This window comes from Borostomias antarcticus (genome assembly GCF_949987555.1).
Source record: "Borostomias antarcticus genome assembly, chromosome: 4".
NCBI classification, from domain to species: domain Eukaryota; kingdom Metazoa; phylum Chordata; class Actinopteri; order Stomiiformes; family Stomiidae; genus Borostomias; species Borostomias antarcticus.
The window spans coordinates 8339924-8355907 of record NC_140237.1 but is presented as its reverse complement, the minus strand read 5'-3'; the positions used below and the strand labels follow the sequence as shown (position 1 = coordinate 8355907).

General features: G+C 48.2%; 1 protein-coding gene across 1 annotated transcript in view; it reads left to right on the top strand.

The window, feature by feature from the left end:
- Nucleotides 1-15942, top strand: part of tp53bp1 (tumor protein p53 binding protein, 1) — a 20786-nt gene extending 4844 nt beyond the window's left edge. Inside the window, exons 11-28 of the mRNA XM_084436717.1 lie at nt 1-760; nt 991-1107; nt 1363-1566; nt 1792-1858; nt 2164-2253; nt 4589-4877; nt 4950-5018; nt 5110-5262; nt 6852-7042; nt 7781-7942; nt 9230-9606; nt 9724-9915; nt 10092-10301; nt 10908-11096; nt 12277-12371; nt 12479-12675; nt 13515-13651; nt 15646-15942. The exon at nt 1-760 is cut by the window's left edge and continues 489 nt beyond it. Of these exons, the coding sequence (XP_084292843.1) occupies nt 1-760; nt 991-1107; nt 1363-1566; nt 1792-1858; nt 2164-2253; nt 4589-4877; nt 4950-5018; nt 5110-5262; nt 6852-7042; nt 7781-7942; nt 9230-9606; nt 9724-9915; nt 10092-10301; nt 10908-11096; nt 12277-12371; nt 12479-12675; nt 13515-13651; nt 15646-15833 (3687 nt within the window). The 3' untranslated portion in view covers nt 15834-15942. The remainder of the gene's footprint in view (nt 761-990; nt 1108-1362; nt 1567-1791; nt 1859-2163; nt 2254-4588; nt 4878-4949; nt 5019-5109; nt 5263-6851; nt 7043-7780; nt 7943-9229; nt 9607-9723; nt 9916-10091; nt 10302-10907; nt 11097-12276; nt 12372-12478; nt 12676-13514; nt 13652-15645) is intronic.
- Nucleotides 15943-15984: the final 42 nt, after the last annotated feature.

The following is a 15984-nucleotide window of genomic DNA, read 5'->3' as shown; positions in this document are numbered from 1 at the left end:
AAGTCCACGCACAAGTCTGTGAACTCCCAGAGTCTGCCTGAGGCCTCGTCGGGCAGGGTGTCTGATACCGTAGACCTGACCTCTGACGGCTGTGTGCAGGAGACTCCCTCTTCCTCCAACAGCGCCCCCTGCAGTTGGTCCTCCCAGTCCCAGTCTGTGTTCTCTCAGGCCTCTCGCGGCAGCGCACCGAAGGATCCACCTTCGTCCGTGAATCCAAGAGGAGGGCTGAGCAGCCGGACATCCTCGCACAGACTTAAAGACCCTGCTACTTCCAGCGAGCCTTTGTCACAGAAGCCGGCCACTGGAGGCGCTGCTCACAGCCAGGTAGAGGAGCCGTTGGCTGCCGGAGGAGAGGAGGGTGACGTGATGGAGGAGGAGGGAGAGAAGCGGGAGAGCACGGTAGAGCCGGAGCGCTCTGTGCTCTACCTCGCCCTCTCTCAGAGCCAGGTGTTGTCACCGGAAGCCATGGATGAAGGAGCGGATGAGGGGGCGGAGGGAGGAGAAGAGGGCTGCGGTGTCCTCATCCCGGACGAGCGCGAGAGGAGCTCGCAGCTCCTCGAGAAGGAAGGAGGAGCGCGGAGGAGCGCTTCGCAGCCGTTGGGGAGTCGGGGGCGGGGCCCTGTGTCCACCAATGGCTCTGGGTCCCAGCCCCACTTAAAGGACACCAGGACGGTTCCTGATAGGCTCTCCCAGACTGGTGGAGGCGGTCCCCGGGAGCCGGATGGGCTCAGAGACAAGAGCCTCAGCGACAGCTCTGGAGGTAAGATGGTGGCGCTGTATGAGACAGTTAGATCTGCTGACACTGTGGTGCATTACTCACTCTTACAGGCACTCTTCCTCCCTCTGCTACCGTCATGCGCAGCTGTGTGTGTGTGATGTCAATAATGGACATGAAATATGCTCGAAACTCACCGTACTCATACCAATGCATGATGACAATGAACAAAGCACTAGTAGTTAAGATGATGATGGAATGCTCCTCCTCTGCAGATATTCCCTTCCACTTCACTCTCCCTAAAGAGGGCGAGCTGATTGGCCCAGCTGTTAGCGCCACACCCCCTCTTATCCACCAGTTAAAGCAGACGCCCAGACACAGCACTCCAATTGGTAGGTTGTTCTTCCTCCCAGGGATTGTTGCGTAACTGCTTAACCCTCCAGTGCAGCACTTAATTCTGCACGGCAATGAGCCCACTCACCTACACTTCAGTTAACTACTAGCATTCTCCCTCAGTAATGAGGATGTGTCCTGCATCCCCCCCCCCCCCCCCACACACACACACACACACACCTACAGCCACACACAGATCTCTCGCTCAGAGCTGTACTGAACTGAGGCTGCTTGCTCATATCTCGGTTTCTTAGAGATGACTTCCTTCTCAGAGAAGTCGGCATCGGCTGCGATCGGTGACGTCTCCACGGAGACGGCGATGGTGGCCAGTGACATCACAGTGGGGGAGAGCGGGGAGGACACAGCCGAAGGGGGTGATGGGAAACTGAGTTTGAGGATGAAGCTGGTGACTCCTGTGGAGGAAGGCAGCTCTGGGTCTGAGCGCTTCAGCCTGCAGAGTAAGAGACTACGCTTACTGATTTTGCTAAAGGAAAAATGCTGCTCTTTGCTAAAGGGACTTCTTTCTTTTTAAACATATGGCAGCGTGAATGCTGAATGTTCTTTTTGTGTTCTTTGGGTCATTTGATGTCTGATCTGTATCGGAAAATATTTGTTTGGTTGTGTGATAGTTCTGGTTTCCATTCAAATCACAGTTTGAAATGTAGCTATCCTTTTACTCCCAGAACCCCCGCTATCAGACGAGGAAGGCTCTGTCTCCAAGGTTACCACCGTTGCCAAGGCTCTTAACAGGTAATCTGCATTCGTGCTATCTTATTTCAGTCACGAGTTATGCTCCAGATTTAATCTGTCCCTAAATGAATCTAGCACTAATTTTCACAGTTCATTCTCAGTCATTTTGTCAGAGAATATTCAGCAGAGATCTTTTAAATCCGAAACAGACACTTTAGGTACGAGTAACGATAAAGTGACAGCATGCTAGTGTCTTGTTGCTATTGCAACCATTATATCAAGTGATTCAAGTGATTCAATGTCAGCTAGCAACGTTTATTGAGTACCACCGTGGTAAACGTGTTTGTGTCCGACGCCCTACCCAGCTCCTCGGTGTTCAGCCGCGTGAAGGAGGCCCACCGACAGGTGGAGGCAGAGGACGAGTCTCTCCCCAGTGTCCCTGCAACGCCCGTCAGGTAAAGACACACACACACACACATTAACCTGTATGGCCCTCTGTAGCTGAGATTTCTGCATCTCTACTATGAGATGACCGGAGGAGGAGGAGGACATGACCTCTTGGACAACAGCTCCCTCTGCTGTCCAAGTTAAGGCTTGACAATGCAAATCCGTGACCTTTGTAATTCTATTGTATTATATAGTCACCCAAACGTCAATACTCCGCCCCACCACATGGGGAGAGCAACAACAACGGCAGCGCAGTTTTAGAGGAGCGTTCGGACCGCTCCAGACCACCTCCTTATCCAGGGACCCCTCCAGACCACCTCCTTATTCAGGGACCCCTCCAGACCCCCTCCTTATCCAGGGACCCCTCCACCACCTCCTTATTCAGGGACCCCTCCACCACCTCCTTATTCAGGGACCCCTCCAGACCACCTCCTTATTCAGGGACCCCTCCAGACCACCTCCTTATTCAGGGACCCCTCCAGACCACCTCCTTATTCAGGGACCCCTCCAGACCACCTCCTTATTCAGGGACCCCTCCAGACCACCTCCTTATTCAGGGACCCCTCCAGACCCCCTCCTTATCCAGGGACCCCTCCACCACCTCCTTATTCAGGGACCCCTCCACCACCTCCTTATTCAGGGACCCCTCCAGACCACCTCCTCATTCAGGGACTCCTCCAGACCACCTCCTTATTCCGTGTTGCACAAATAGTCGCCAGGAGGCGTCGTTAAGCAAACTCAATTCGTCTAGCAGTAGCCCTGTCTAGGCTATAGTTGCCTATATTTTAAACTAGTATATTCTTTGTATTGTGTATATTGTAAATTGAGTATATTGACATAGTCTATAAGCAAGACGAAGGCAACACATTATTGAAGTTGCTACTGGGACTTATTGACCCTCGACAAGATCCAGAGTTACTCTAGCAAATCACTTCCTCTTTTTTGCTGTCACTTCTAAGGAAGCGTAGAAAGGAGAGATGGTTTGTAGACGCGATCGGTTGAAATGTAGCTAAACATTGTAGCCTGCTGGTCAGTGCTGTTTCCAGTCAGCTACCCCCGCTGTAAAAACAGCCTCGAAAAAATCATTAAACCTACAGTACCACCAGACTGATTTTAAGTGTTGACCTGGCAATCTGCCCCAAATACTCCAGCCCAGTTGGATAGAGAAACTATCAGTTCAAATGCAGACTGACCGTTTGAGAAAGAATTGAATACTTAGGATTTCTTAAGCAAAGATACAATAGCCTATGAGATCTGGGATAGCCTAGGACACAACCACGAGTTTAGGAATAGCTATACTATATAGCTATAGTAGCTATAATATACTATATTAAGAAGATAGGCATTTTCCTATAGATAGGACATCACCAGCTATAGTAGCTATAATATACTATATTAAGAAGATAGGCATTTTCCTATAGATAGGACATCACCAACTATTTTATAAAGCCTATCCCTCAAGCTACAAACCTTGAGGGATAGGCTACTGTAATATTGTTGTTACGTTGTTGCTTGATAAAAGTAATGAAATAATAATGATACAAATAACAGAAAATAGTATGTCTTTCCTTCTTAACGATTTGATAGAATTCTAAAGGTAGGTTACTACCCTCAAACAGTAGTACGGGGAGTTGAACCCGCAAGCCGTTACAAGTCTGCTGCACTAACAATTGTGCCACTTGGGCAGCCGAAGAAAATAAAATAAATGTATCATGCGTTGGTAAATACGGGTTGAAATGAAATAGTCCTCACTGGTTTAGTGCTATTTATTGATTGTTAATTTAATGTCGTTACTCTGACAGCATCATTGAAAATAGGGGTTGAAATTTTTTTCTGGGTTTGAATCTAAATAATGAATGAAGTCCAATCAGTTGGTAAAATGATAGCCCCTCAAACAACCAATTTTATGTAGGCTAATGTCTCTGCTGTAGCTAATCCAAAAAGCAGTTTGCAATTCAGACCTGTCATCCCTAGCCTACATTATAAGCAACCGCAACCAGATTTTCAGAGAAATCTAGTAGCCAACTACACTGTAGCGGTTCACTGCCCCTGTAGCAGATCTCTACTGCAGGTCGTTGTGCACAGGAAGAAAAAATGAGTGAATGCAGAGAAAGACCTACTTTGCAATGCCGGTTGCTGGGATGAAGTTGCTATTTTGGGCACCATTAATGGCCCCCAAGAGAGGCTTTGTCTGGCACTCTGCTCCTGTTGCACTGGAGCAAGGTCTGTCAAGGTGCTCGTTTCATAGCCTAGTTCTACTCTTCACTCCGGAGTAGTAATGCTGTATAATATTACTATAACGCTACTTATAATGTGTGTCCCTGTTTCTTCTCTTCTTCCCAGAGTGCAGCTGTTTGGCTCCTCCCGCCAGGAGAGGAACCCCCAGAGAACCCCCGTCGCCCAGGGGCGCGGCGCCCCGGCCAGCAGCCAGCCAGAGCCCTCCTCCAGCCCGATGACCCCTCCGTCCGAGCCCTCCACACCAGGCCGCGCCACGCAGCGCGGCCCACAGACGGGCACCGCAGCCTGTGAGAGAAGCCCGTCCGGGGCCCCTGAGCCCTCCACCCCTACTAGGGCTGCAGGCAGACCGAGGGCAGCGTCCCAGCAGACCATCGCGCCCAGTCCGCCCAGCAAGGTGAACCACCAAAGATTTACGAATGTACCATTGGTAAACGATGATTTGTCCTAACCTCTATCTTCCGCCCAGCTACTCCAGCGGGCTGCGTCTCAGCAGACCAGCGTCGAGGGCCCCGGGCCCCGGTCCCCGACAGGCAGGGTAATGCAACACCTGCCCCTGTGTCCTTTCTCAGACTGGCATGATTGGATACTTCCTTCACGATGGTCAACTCCCTGCTTCTGTTTTATAGGTCGAGCCGGAGACTCCTCCCTTGAGAGGGACTGCTGGCCCCACCCATTGCAGACACGTCCGGACCATCCAGGAAGTGCGGACCACTGTCACGCGCGTCATAACAGACGTGTACTACGAGGATGGGAGGGAGGTTGACCGCAAGGTCATGGAGGTGAGGACCAAAGCTGCTCTATGAGATGGCGGTCATGAGCGTATAGAGAACCGTACAAGTATGTTTATTTGTTTATGTATGCATCTCAAAAAATTTGAATATCGTGGAAAAGATCTTTATTTTCCGTAATTGAATTCCAAATTAAATATAATATATTTGAGATTCATTACATTTAAAGTGAAATATTTCAAGAAAAAAATCTTGATTACATCTAAAATTGAATAAAATATCCAGAATCTCAAAATATTAGAATATAAGACCAATCAAAAAAGGGATTTATAATACAGAAATGTCGACCTGAAAAGTATGTTCATTTAGGCACTCAATACTTGGTCGTGGCTCATTTTTCACGAATTACTGCTTCAATGCGACGTGGCATGGAGGCAATCAGCCTGTGGCACTGGTGAGGTGTTATGGAAGCCCAGGCTGCTTTGATAGCGGCCTTCAGCTCATCTGCATTGTTTTCCACTATATTCAAATTTTTTGAGATGCCCCGTGTCGCCACTCACTATATGTAATGTGTGTGATCACTGTGGCAGAATAAAGACACCCCCCCTCAGGTCTGTAATGTTTTATATACGGGGAGTTAGGAATACACCGAGGCGTCATTATCTGTATCTGTTCAATCAACATAATTATCTGTATTCGGATAGAAACCGGAAGTGGGCATGGTTTATACCGGAAGTTCTGTTAAATCGTATTTTCTAATAACTTAATATTCATTGGCAATGCAATTTTCGAGCATTCAATGGAAAATATATTTCCATGTTTGAGTCCACCCACTAAAAGTTTGTTGATTCTAAATTGAAGTTCTCAGTGGAGTGCAACGAGTTGACAATTCTGTCTGATATCAGAATAACTCAACTAGATTGATGGAAAACGGTCAAATACATCAGTAGATGGCGCTGTAGATGGCGCTGTGCTACCATTTCAGATTACAGCTGTCACATGACTAGCAAAGTTCGCTCTCAGTGTCAAGACAACATGAAGCGAGCAAAACAGAGTTTGGACATGAGTGAAGTGCTCTGCTAAATGTGTAACGCTGTTTTAAAACTTAGCAGCTGTACTAAAACAATGCAGGCAGCAGTACCACACGTTATGGCTTAAGCCATGTTTTTCCCCCATAACGTTACTACAATGGATATAGAGTCTGCTGGTGGAACGCGCTTTCAAATCCATACCTACCAAAACGGAATGACCAACTAACATTAGCTGAATTAAGAAACTTGCTGCTTGACCTTCAAACTTTATCTGACAGTGTGTGAGTGAAAATGTGTGTTCTCTTATCGCCTCACTGTAGGCATTGCCAGTGGTCTTATCAGATTAGCGCGGCGTGTCCTGTAATTCACTCATCAACAATAGGCTAATGCGGATGACGTTTTTTTCCCGCCGAATAATAATGAGTAACTTCGGATAGGAAAAATATCTGTTTCCAAGGCATTATTTTGTGCCTTTCTGAATAATGTGCCTTTGTGAATAATGTGTCTGTATTCGGGTACAACCCTGCGAGGAGTGTTCTCAGGACAGTGAAACCCTTGTACTGCAGTCTCATTAATGTCTGACTCTGTGTGTGCGTTCATGTTGCTCAGGAGTCCGAGGAGCCTGTTGTTGAAAGCCGGGTGCTGGACAGTGACATCTCTCCGTGTCGTACGGTGAGCTCACTGACCTCTGGCGACCTCGCTGACATCAGCTCTGGGGGCACCAGCAGTGGCACAGTCCCCTCCTTCTTAAGGAGGCCGGACTTCATCATGCCCCCCAGCAGAGGAGCCAAGTCTGCCAGGTACTGACCTCTTCTGGCCCCCTCTGTGGACCTGACGGCTCCGCCCAGGTCCTGTCAGCTGATACTGATGTCAGACCTGACAGGGCTCCTGGATGTTGGTCTCTCCCGTCAGCCCACCCTGCCTAGTTTGATCTCTTCATCTGAAATTCAAGCTGGCACACCTGTCGACATGCTCAGAAGCACCCCACCACCTCGGATAGAGAGTTCAGTTGAACTGAAGTTCATATGACCATAGCAGCTGACATGTGAACAGGTGCATTGTCAGCCTTTGTCTTTTTCCCACTTTCTTAAAGGTTCGGTGTGTAGAATTTTGTGGTACTGTATTGTGTAAAATTACATAATAGGAATATAATATTCAGAAGTATGTTCTAGTTAGTGTATAATCCCATGAAATAAGAACAATTATTTTTTAGTTACCTTACAATGAGCCCTTTATATTTACATGGGAAGCGGGTCCTTCCCTGGATCTGCAATCTGCAACCTCAGCACTAGATGCCGCCAAAAATCACACACTGCACCTTTAACAACCACCTTCCTAAGACCACAAACCGCTCGCTCAACAGACTGGAGTGAGTTAGAACACATATAGATGGATATTTACAACACTAGAGCACTGGGTAAAAACTGCTCTGATACTCAGACTCAGGATCAGCCCAACCATCAGCTAGACACTGATCTGAGATCAGTGTCTAGCTGCGACTTGACACCGTTCCATCCCTCCCATCTGTGTGCCTGCAGCCCCAGGAGGGGGAGCGGGCTGCACCAGAGGGGTCACAGGGGTCAAATGGCAAGGCCAGAGGTCAAAGACAGAGATAACGGAGCCGTGGGGTCACAGGCCCCGCTGACCCCGAGAGGACGGGCGAGGAGGGGCAGGCCTCCGTCTCGCTCCCCCCAGCCCAGGTGAGTCCTCTGGGGAGGACTTCAGATACCACATATCACCCAGGACCAGCTCCCCCCCCCCAACACCCCCACCCCTGATACCACATATCACCCAGGACCAGCTCCCCCCCCAACACCCCCACCCCTGATCCCACATATCACCCAGGACCAGCTCCCCCCCCAACACCACCACCCCTGATACCACATATCACCCAGGACCAGCTCCCCCCCCAACACCACCACCCCTGATACCACATATCACCCAGGACCAGCTCCCCCCCCAACACCACCACCCCTGATACCACATATCACCCAGGACCAGCTCCCCCCCCAACACCACCACCCAGGACCAGCTCCCCCCCCCAACACCACCACCCCTGATACCACATATCACCCAGGACCAGCTCCCCCCCCAACACCACCACCCCTGATACCACATATCACCCAGGACCAGCTCCCCCCCCAACACCACCACCCCTGATACCACATATCACCCAGGACCAGCTCCCCCCCCAACACCACCACCCCTGATACCACATATCACCCAGGACCAGCTCCCCCCCCAACACCACCACCCCTGATACCACATATCACCCAGGACCAGCTCCCCCCCCAACACCACCACCCCTGATACCACATATCACCCAGGACCAGCTCCCCCCCCAACACCACCACCCCTGATCCCACATATCACCCAGGACCAGCTCCCCCCCCAACACCACCACCCCTGATACCACATATCACCCAGGACCAGCTCCCCCCCCAACACCACCACCCCTGATACCACATATCACCCAGGACCAGCTCCCCCCCCAACACCCCCACCCCTGATACCACATATCACCCAGGACCAGCTCCCCCCCCAACACCCCCACCCCTGATACCACATATCACCCAGGACCAGCTCCCCCCCCAACACCACCACCCCTGATAACATATCACCCAGGACCAGCTCCCCCCCCAACACCACCACCCCTGATACCACATATCACCCAGGACCAGCTCCCCCCCCAACACCACCACCCCTGATAACATATCACCCAGGACCAGCTCCCCCCCCAACACCACCACCCCTGATAACATATCACCCAGGACCAGCTCCCCCCCCCAACACCACCACCCCTGATACCACATATCACCCAGGACCAGCTCCCCCCCCAACACCACCACCCCTGATAACATATCACCCAGGACCAGCTCCCCCCCCAACACCACCACCCCTGCTAACACTCTTCTTCTTCTAATCTGCACTAACCCTCTTACCGCAGCGCTGTCCAGTGAGCTGACCTGTCCTGTCCTCTCTCTCAGGGGAGGCGGTTCTGCAGGCCCACGCGTCGCGCCTCGCGGCCAGCCGATGTCCTCCTCCGAAGACGAGCCGCACGCGCGGCTGTGTTCCCCCGTCCACCCCGACCTCCCCAGCCGCTCCGCCTCCGTCAGCTCGTCCCCGGGGGAGGCCAGCCAGGCGGGGAGCAGCTTCGTGGGACTGCGGGTGGTGGCCAAGTGGTCCTCCAACGGCTACTTCTACTCCGGCTGCATCACCAAGGATTTGGGGGAGGGTCGCTTCAGCCTGCTGTTCGACGACAGCTACGAGTGCGAGGTGTCCGGGAAGGACATCCTGCTGTGTGACCCCATCCCCATGGAGACGGAGGTCACCGCCCTACTGGAGAATGAGTACTTCAGCATAGGTTAGGAGGGGCGGCGATTAGTTGGTGACAAAATTTGGTTTGTCAATCGTCAATGTTTTATGCTTCCTTCCCTTGCCTGGCTGACCTTTTGACCCCCCCCCCCCCCCGTGTGTGTAGGTGTAGTGAAGGGCCACAAGACGGAGGGTAAGGAGCTGTTCTACGGTGTGGAGCAGGAGGGCCAGAGGCAGTGGTACAGCAGGAGCGCCGTCATCCTGTCGCTGGAGCAGGGGAACCGCCTGAGGGAGCAGTACGGCCTGGGGCCCTACGAACCCGCCACACCCCTGACCAAGGCCTCCGACATCAGCCTGGGTGAGACCGCCACACCCCGCCTTGGATCTACACGCCTTGGCGTTACACACACACACTTCTCCCTGTATATGGATTATTATTTCTGTTTTTCTCCATTGATTTGATGTTTTCCGTGCGGGTCACACCCTGTCAAATAGAGCACGTTGGCGTCATGTGATCCCTCCCGTCTCCCACAGATAACCTGGTGGAGGGGAAGAGGAGGCGCAGGGGGGGCACGGCGGGGCAGGGGACCCCCAACCGCAGCTCCAGTAACAGCCCTCGGACCCCCGGACCCTCCGGGAAGAGGAAGCTGGTCGGCTCCGAGGACGAGAGGAGCCCGGCCAAGAGAGGCCGCAGGGGGGGAGGAGCGCGAGGGGGAGGAGCGCGAGGGGGAGGAGCGCGAGGGGGTAGGGAGTCCTGTACCCACCCCGGCCTGGGCACACCTCCGCCCTGACTACAACACTGCCTCGCTCATGGATACATACAAACCTTTTATACATTCTACGGATTCACTTTTAGGCTTTATCGCTATGAATTAGTATAAATATCTGATCTCCAAATATTTTTTCATATTATGTTTTAGTAAAAAAAACATGGTTTTTTTAATGATTCGCTTTTTAATCTAAGTACTACGAATTGAGATTTTTATGCTTTTACATATTGAATGTATTTATGTAGGATGACTACAATAGCTGTGTATTGCTAATAGACCGGTTGTAATACTTTGTACTGTGGCCCACAACCTCCATGTGTCGTCCTGCTCCATCGTGTGCTGCTGCTCCTCCTGTACTGTGAGGCTGAGCTGGTAACTACTACGGCTGTTAGTCACCGTGTCGGTCCACACTGGGGAAGGTGTCGTTACTCACGGGTTCATCTGCTCACTGGTGGCTTTATTCATTCTTACATTCCAGCTGTTCAATCATATTGATGTTGGAACAAGAGCATTCATTCTTTATTACTGTTCTGACCCCAGCTGTGTTTGTCCCTGTGTGTGTGTGTGTGCGTGTGTGAAGGTCAGCGTGCGGGGGTGTGTAACACCTCTGGTAGTGGGACGGATCTCCCCCGTGAGCCCGCTGACCTGGCCGAGTCTCACGGCCCGCTGCCCCAGAGCGCCTCTCTCTTCATGGGCTTCGCCTTCATGCTGACCGCATCATCAGAGAGCGACCGTCAGACCAACCTGCCGGTCAGCGATGGGGAGGAGGGTGAGTGGGAGATTGACCATAACACAGGGCGGTTGTCAAGAGTCTGGGGCTGTATTCGAAACACTAGGGCTCTACCCTTCGAAGGGAACATAATCGGGGCCACGCCCACCTCCGCCATATTGAAGGGCGTTCCAATCCGAAGGGTGCAAAAGTACTCCCTTCGAAGGGCCCTTCGTAACGGTCATTTTCGAAGTGAACAAGCGATGGTAATTTTTGCTCCCTTCGCTCCCTTCGCTCCCACAACTCTTTGCGACTGCAACGTCTCCGGTCAATCATTTAAAAAAAAAAGAATGGTGGGTGTTGAGGCGACAGTAATTTGGCAACCTAGCTTAATGGTTTACGGACATTGTAGCTAAATCTGTCTTTTTTTTTTTAGCAGATATCTTACTTACATCATGATTGAACTAGCTATCGGTATTATTTTTTTTTATTATATGTGTGGTAATTATTCAGTTTGATGAATTTACGATGTAGCTAGTTAACTAGCATCAGCCCAAGTTGGCAGCTGCTGGTCAGCGATGAGAGACGGAACTCCAGCCCGGCTGATAACCCTCCGTCGCTGGAGGGGAGGGTGCGTCAGTCGGCTGTGATCCTTGACAGTACCAGCCTACGTTATGTCTGAATACAATATAATGGCTATTTCCCAATAAAGAATCCCTCCTGTGCATAAGCCACTCCCCCAAAGATAATAATGAGAAGCACAAGCTGGCAAGTGGAAAAGTTCAAGTATAGTTGTGTTTGGCTGAGATATGAATGGGACATCAGACGCAAAACTAGCAAAGCCAATCGGCTACAGCTGTGTCAAACTCAGCTGCTTAAACAGGTGATGCACAATTACTTAGTGAAAAATATGACCCCACCGTTTTGGGCTTATAATAGCCTGAGATCAGGACACATCACTTTCTCACTCCGAAAGCTTAGCTTCAGTTAAGATGGGATTCATTCATAAACAATGGTTATGGTTAGTATCTCGTGACAGGCCGTTGACTGATGTGACAGCCCTGAAAATGGCGTCGAAGGGCATTCCAAACAAGCGTTATTTTGACACCCTACTCTCACTACGAAGGGAAGACCCTCCATAGGGTGTAGGGATGAGCCCTTGGGTTTGAAATACAGCCCGGATGTGATGACGTTAACGGTTGTGTGTTGACGCTGAGTGTTCCACTCCTGTCCTCGTTAGAGTATGTTCAGACGGCGCCGTACAACAAAGGCTACACAGAGACGCAGCTGCAGGCGGGCGGCGGCTTCGTCCTCCTGGAATTCAACGAGGAACAGGTGAGACAGTGAAGTGGTTAAGACCTGGGAATTAGTGCATGTTGATGGTTTACCTGCAGCCTAGATCCACCTCAAACCCCTGACTTGTGACTGGCTCCCTCCTGTAGTGCAAGGCAGCCTATCAGAGCCTTCTGATTGCCGACCAGCACTGCCGAACCAGGAAGTACTTGCTGTGCGTGGCCAGCGGTGTACCTTGTGTGTCCCACATCTGGGTGAGAGACTGCTGTAAGGACAACAAGCTGCTGAACTACAGGAACTACCTGCTGCCTGCAGGCATGGGCCCAGATGAGCGCGTAGTGGAATGGTAAGACGCTTTCATTGGTTCTTGAGGAATTCCAATGATTAGTTCCGCCCCAATGACAGCGTAGGGCGAGATTGAACGTTTTCGGTGGCGTGTTTGTTTGTCAATTTATTTATTGGTCTTTGTTTCTTTGTTTTGGATTACACAAGAACTACCTGACTGGTTTTCATGAAACTCGGTGGAGGGGTGTAGTAGCATGGGCCAACTAAGATTAACCCTTTATTTTGGAGTAGATGCCAATCATAGGGCAGATCCACGAATTAAAACAACATTTTGAGTGTGGGGGTGGGGGTGCTAGAGACACAGGACAGGGGTGTGCAGGGGGAGAGCCTGGAGGGCACCGCACCGCCCCCCAGCTGGCTGCGACCCACGGGGGGCGCCACAGAGCTGCCCAAACACGGCTGCCCATTCACCTCCATTCATTTTTTTGGACTGTCAATGTGGTGGATTGAAACGATCATGTTGATATGGGAAGGTCAGAGACGGGGTTTAGACTCGGGGCATTACGCTCTCGTCCTAACGAAGCAGCAATACCCAACATTCTCCTTGCATGCATGCGCGCAAAGAGCCACAACATGCATTCATGGGCAGAGGTCTGAGCTCTCCAAGCACCATTTCTAGTTTATGCATGTTTTATTGGTTTCTGGCATAAAAACAAAATTTTAAGTAAGTTTTATTTATATAGCGCCTTTCACAGCACGAATGCACGAAGCGCTTTACAATACAGATAACACATAAAAAGGAAGAAAGAGCGACATACAAAATGCAATACATACAAAATACAAGGCAAAATGTGTTGGTCCCCGCCGGTAGGATGCTTAGTAATCTTTTGTTTGGTGCAGGCATCCACGCAGCTGCCCGTTCAAGGCCCTGCGGGTCCTGCTGGTGTTCGAGGAGCCTGTGGAGCTGTGGTCCCAGCTGCTGACTCTGAGTGGAGCCGCCTCTGTGAGACACTTCCAGGCAGACAAGGACTGCTCCGGTACGACCATCCAGAGCACTGGGAAATACATTGAAACATATGGTGCATTAGTTTGTGGTCGGAGGTGGCAAGTGGCAAAATACCGACCTCCGACCTGTGTGCATTCGAGCTATATACCATTATATCACAGTTACCTAGTTATATCTATATACCATTATATCACAGTTACCTAGTTATATCTATATACCATTATATCCCAGTTACCTAGTTATATCTATATACCATTATATCACAGTTACCTAGTTATATCTATATACCATTATATCCCAGTTACCTAGTTATATCTATATACCATTATATCACAGTTACCTAGTTATATCTATATACCATTATATCACAGTTACCTAGTTATATCTATATACCATTATATCACAGTTACCTAGTTATATCTATATACCATTATATCCCAGTTACCTAGTTATATCTATATACCATTATATCCCAGTTACCTAGTTATATCTATATACCATTATATCACAGTTACCTAGTTATATCTATATACCATTATATCCCAGTTACCTAGTTATATCTATATACCATTATATCACAGTTACCTAGTTATATCTATATACCATTATATCAGTTACCTAGTTATATCTATATACCATTATATCACAGTTACCTAGTTATATCTATATACCATTATATCACAGTTACCTAGTTATATCTATATACCATTATATCACAGTTACCTAGTTATATCTATATACCATTATATCACAGTTACCTAGTTATATCTATATACCATTATATCACAGTTACCTAGTTATATCTATATACCATTATATCACAGTTACCTAGTTATATCTATATACCATTATATCAGTTACCTAGTTATATCTATATACCATTATATCACAGTTACCTAGTTATATCTATATACCATTATATCAGTTACCTAGTTATATCTATATACCATTATATCACAGTTACCTAGTTATATCTATATACCATTATATCAGTTACCTGGTTATATCTATATACCATTATATCACAGTTACCTAGTTATATCTATATACCATTATATCAGTTACCTAGTTATATCTATATACCATTATATCAGTTACCTAGTTATATCTATATACCATTATATCACAGTTACCTAGTTATATCTATATACCATTATATCAGTTACCTAGTTATATCTATATACCATTATATCACAGTTACCTAGTTATATCTATATACCATTATATCACAGTTACCTAGTTATATCTATATACCATTATATCAGTTACCTAGTTATATCTATATACCATTATATCACAGTTACCTAGTTATATCTATATACCATTATATCACAGTTACCTTGTTATATCTATATACCATTATATCACAGTTACCTAGTTATATCTATATACCATTATATCAGTTACCTAGTTATATCTATATACCATTATATCACAGTTACCTGGTTATATCTATATACCATTATATCAGTTACCTAGTTATATCTATATGCCATTATATCAGTTACCTAGTTATATCTATATACCATTATATCAGTTACCTAGTTATATCTATATACCATTATATCAGTTACCTTGTTATATCTATATACCATTATATCACAGTTACCTAGTTATATCTATATACCATTATATCACAGTTACCTGGTTATATCTATATACCATTATATCAGTTACCTAGTTATATCTATATACCATTATATCACAGTTACCTGGTTATATCTATATACCATTATATCAGTTACCTAGTTATATCTATATACCATTATATCAGTTACCTAGTTATATCTATATACCATTATATCACAGTTACCTAGTTATATCTAGTGCATTCGAGCAACTGGAGGCTGAGAAACGCATCCGAATTTGCAACGAGGAAGTGCGAGTTCATGCGGTGTTTTATTTAATCATTCCTAGTAGCAAGTCGCAATTTGCCACCTCCCAGTTATAAACGAACGCACCATTAATGCGAGGCCCTGGATGTGGTTGTGTACTGACTGGTGTCTGTGTGATTTAACTTTTCAGACATTCCCGAGGGTAAGTTCGACGTGGTGGTCACAGACCGTACCTGTCCGCCATTGGTCCTGAAGAGCGTGACGTCACAGTCGCTCGCGCTGGTGTCTCCGGAGTGGCTGATCCAGAGCATGATTTGTGGGGAGCGCCTGGGATACCATAGCAACCCCCAGTATCGCCATGACTACACATCATCCTAATCAAGTCTCACATCACACACAAGCTTTCTATCATGTTAAATGTCCTGTTAGTTCTACTGCATGCCCCTGCTGTAAATACTTTTAACCTGTCTGTTTTTATGGATATTAAACCGTGACAGTCGTTTCATTTTAAAGGTCTTTTATTTTTCTG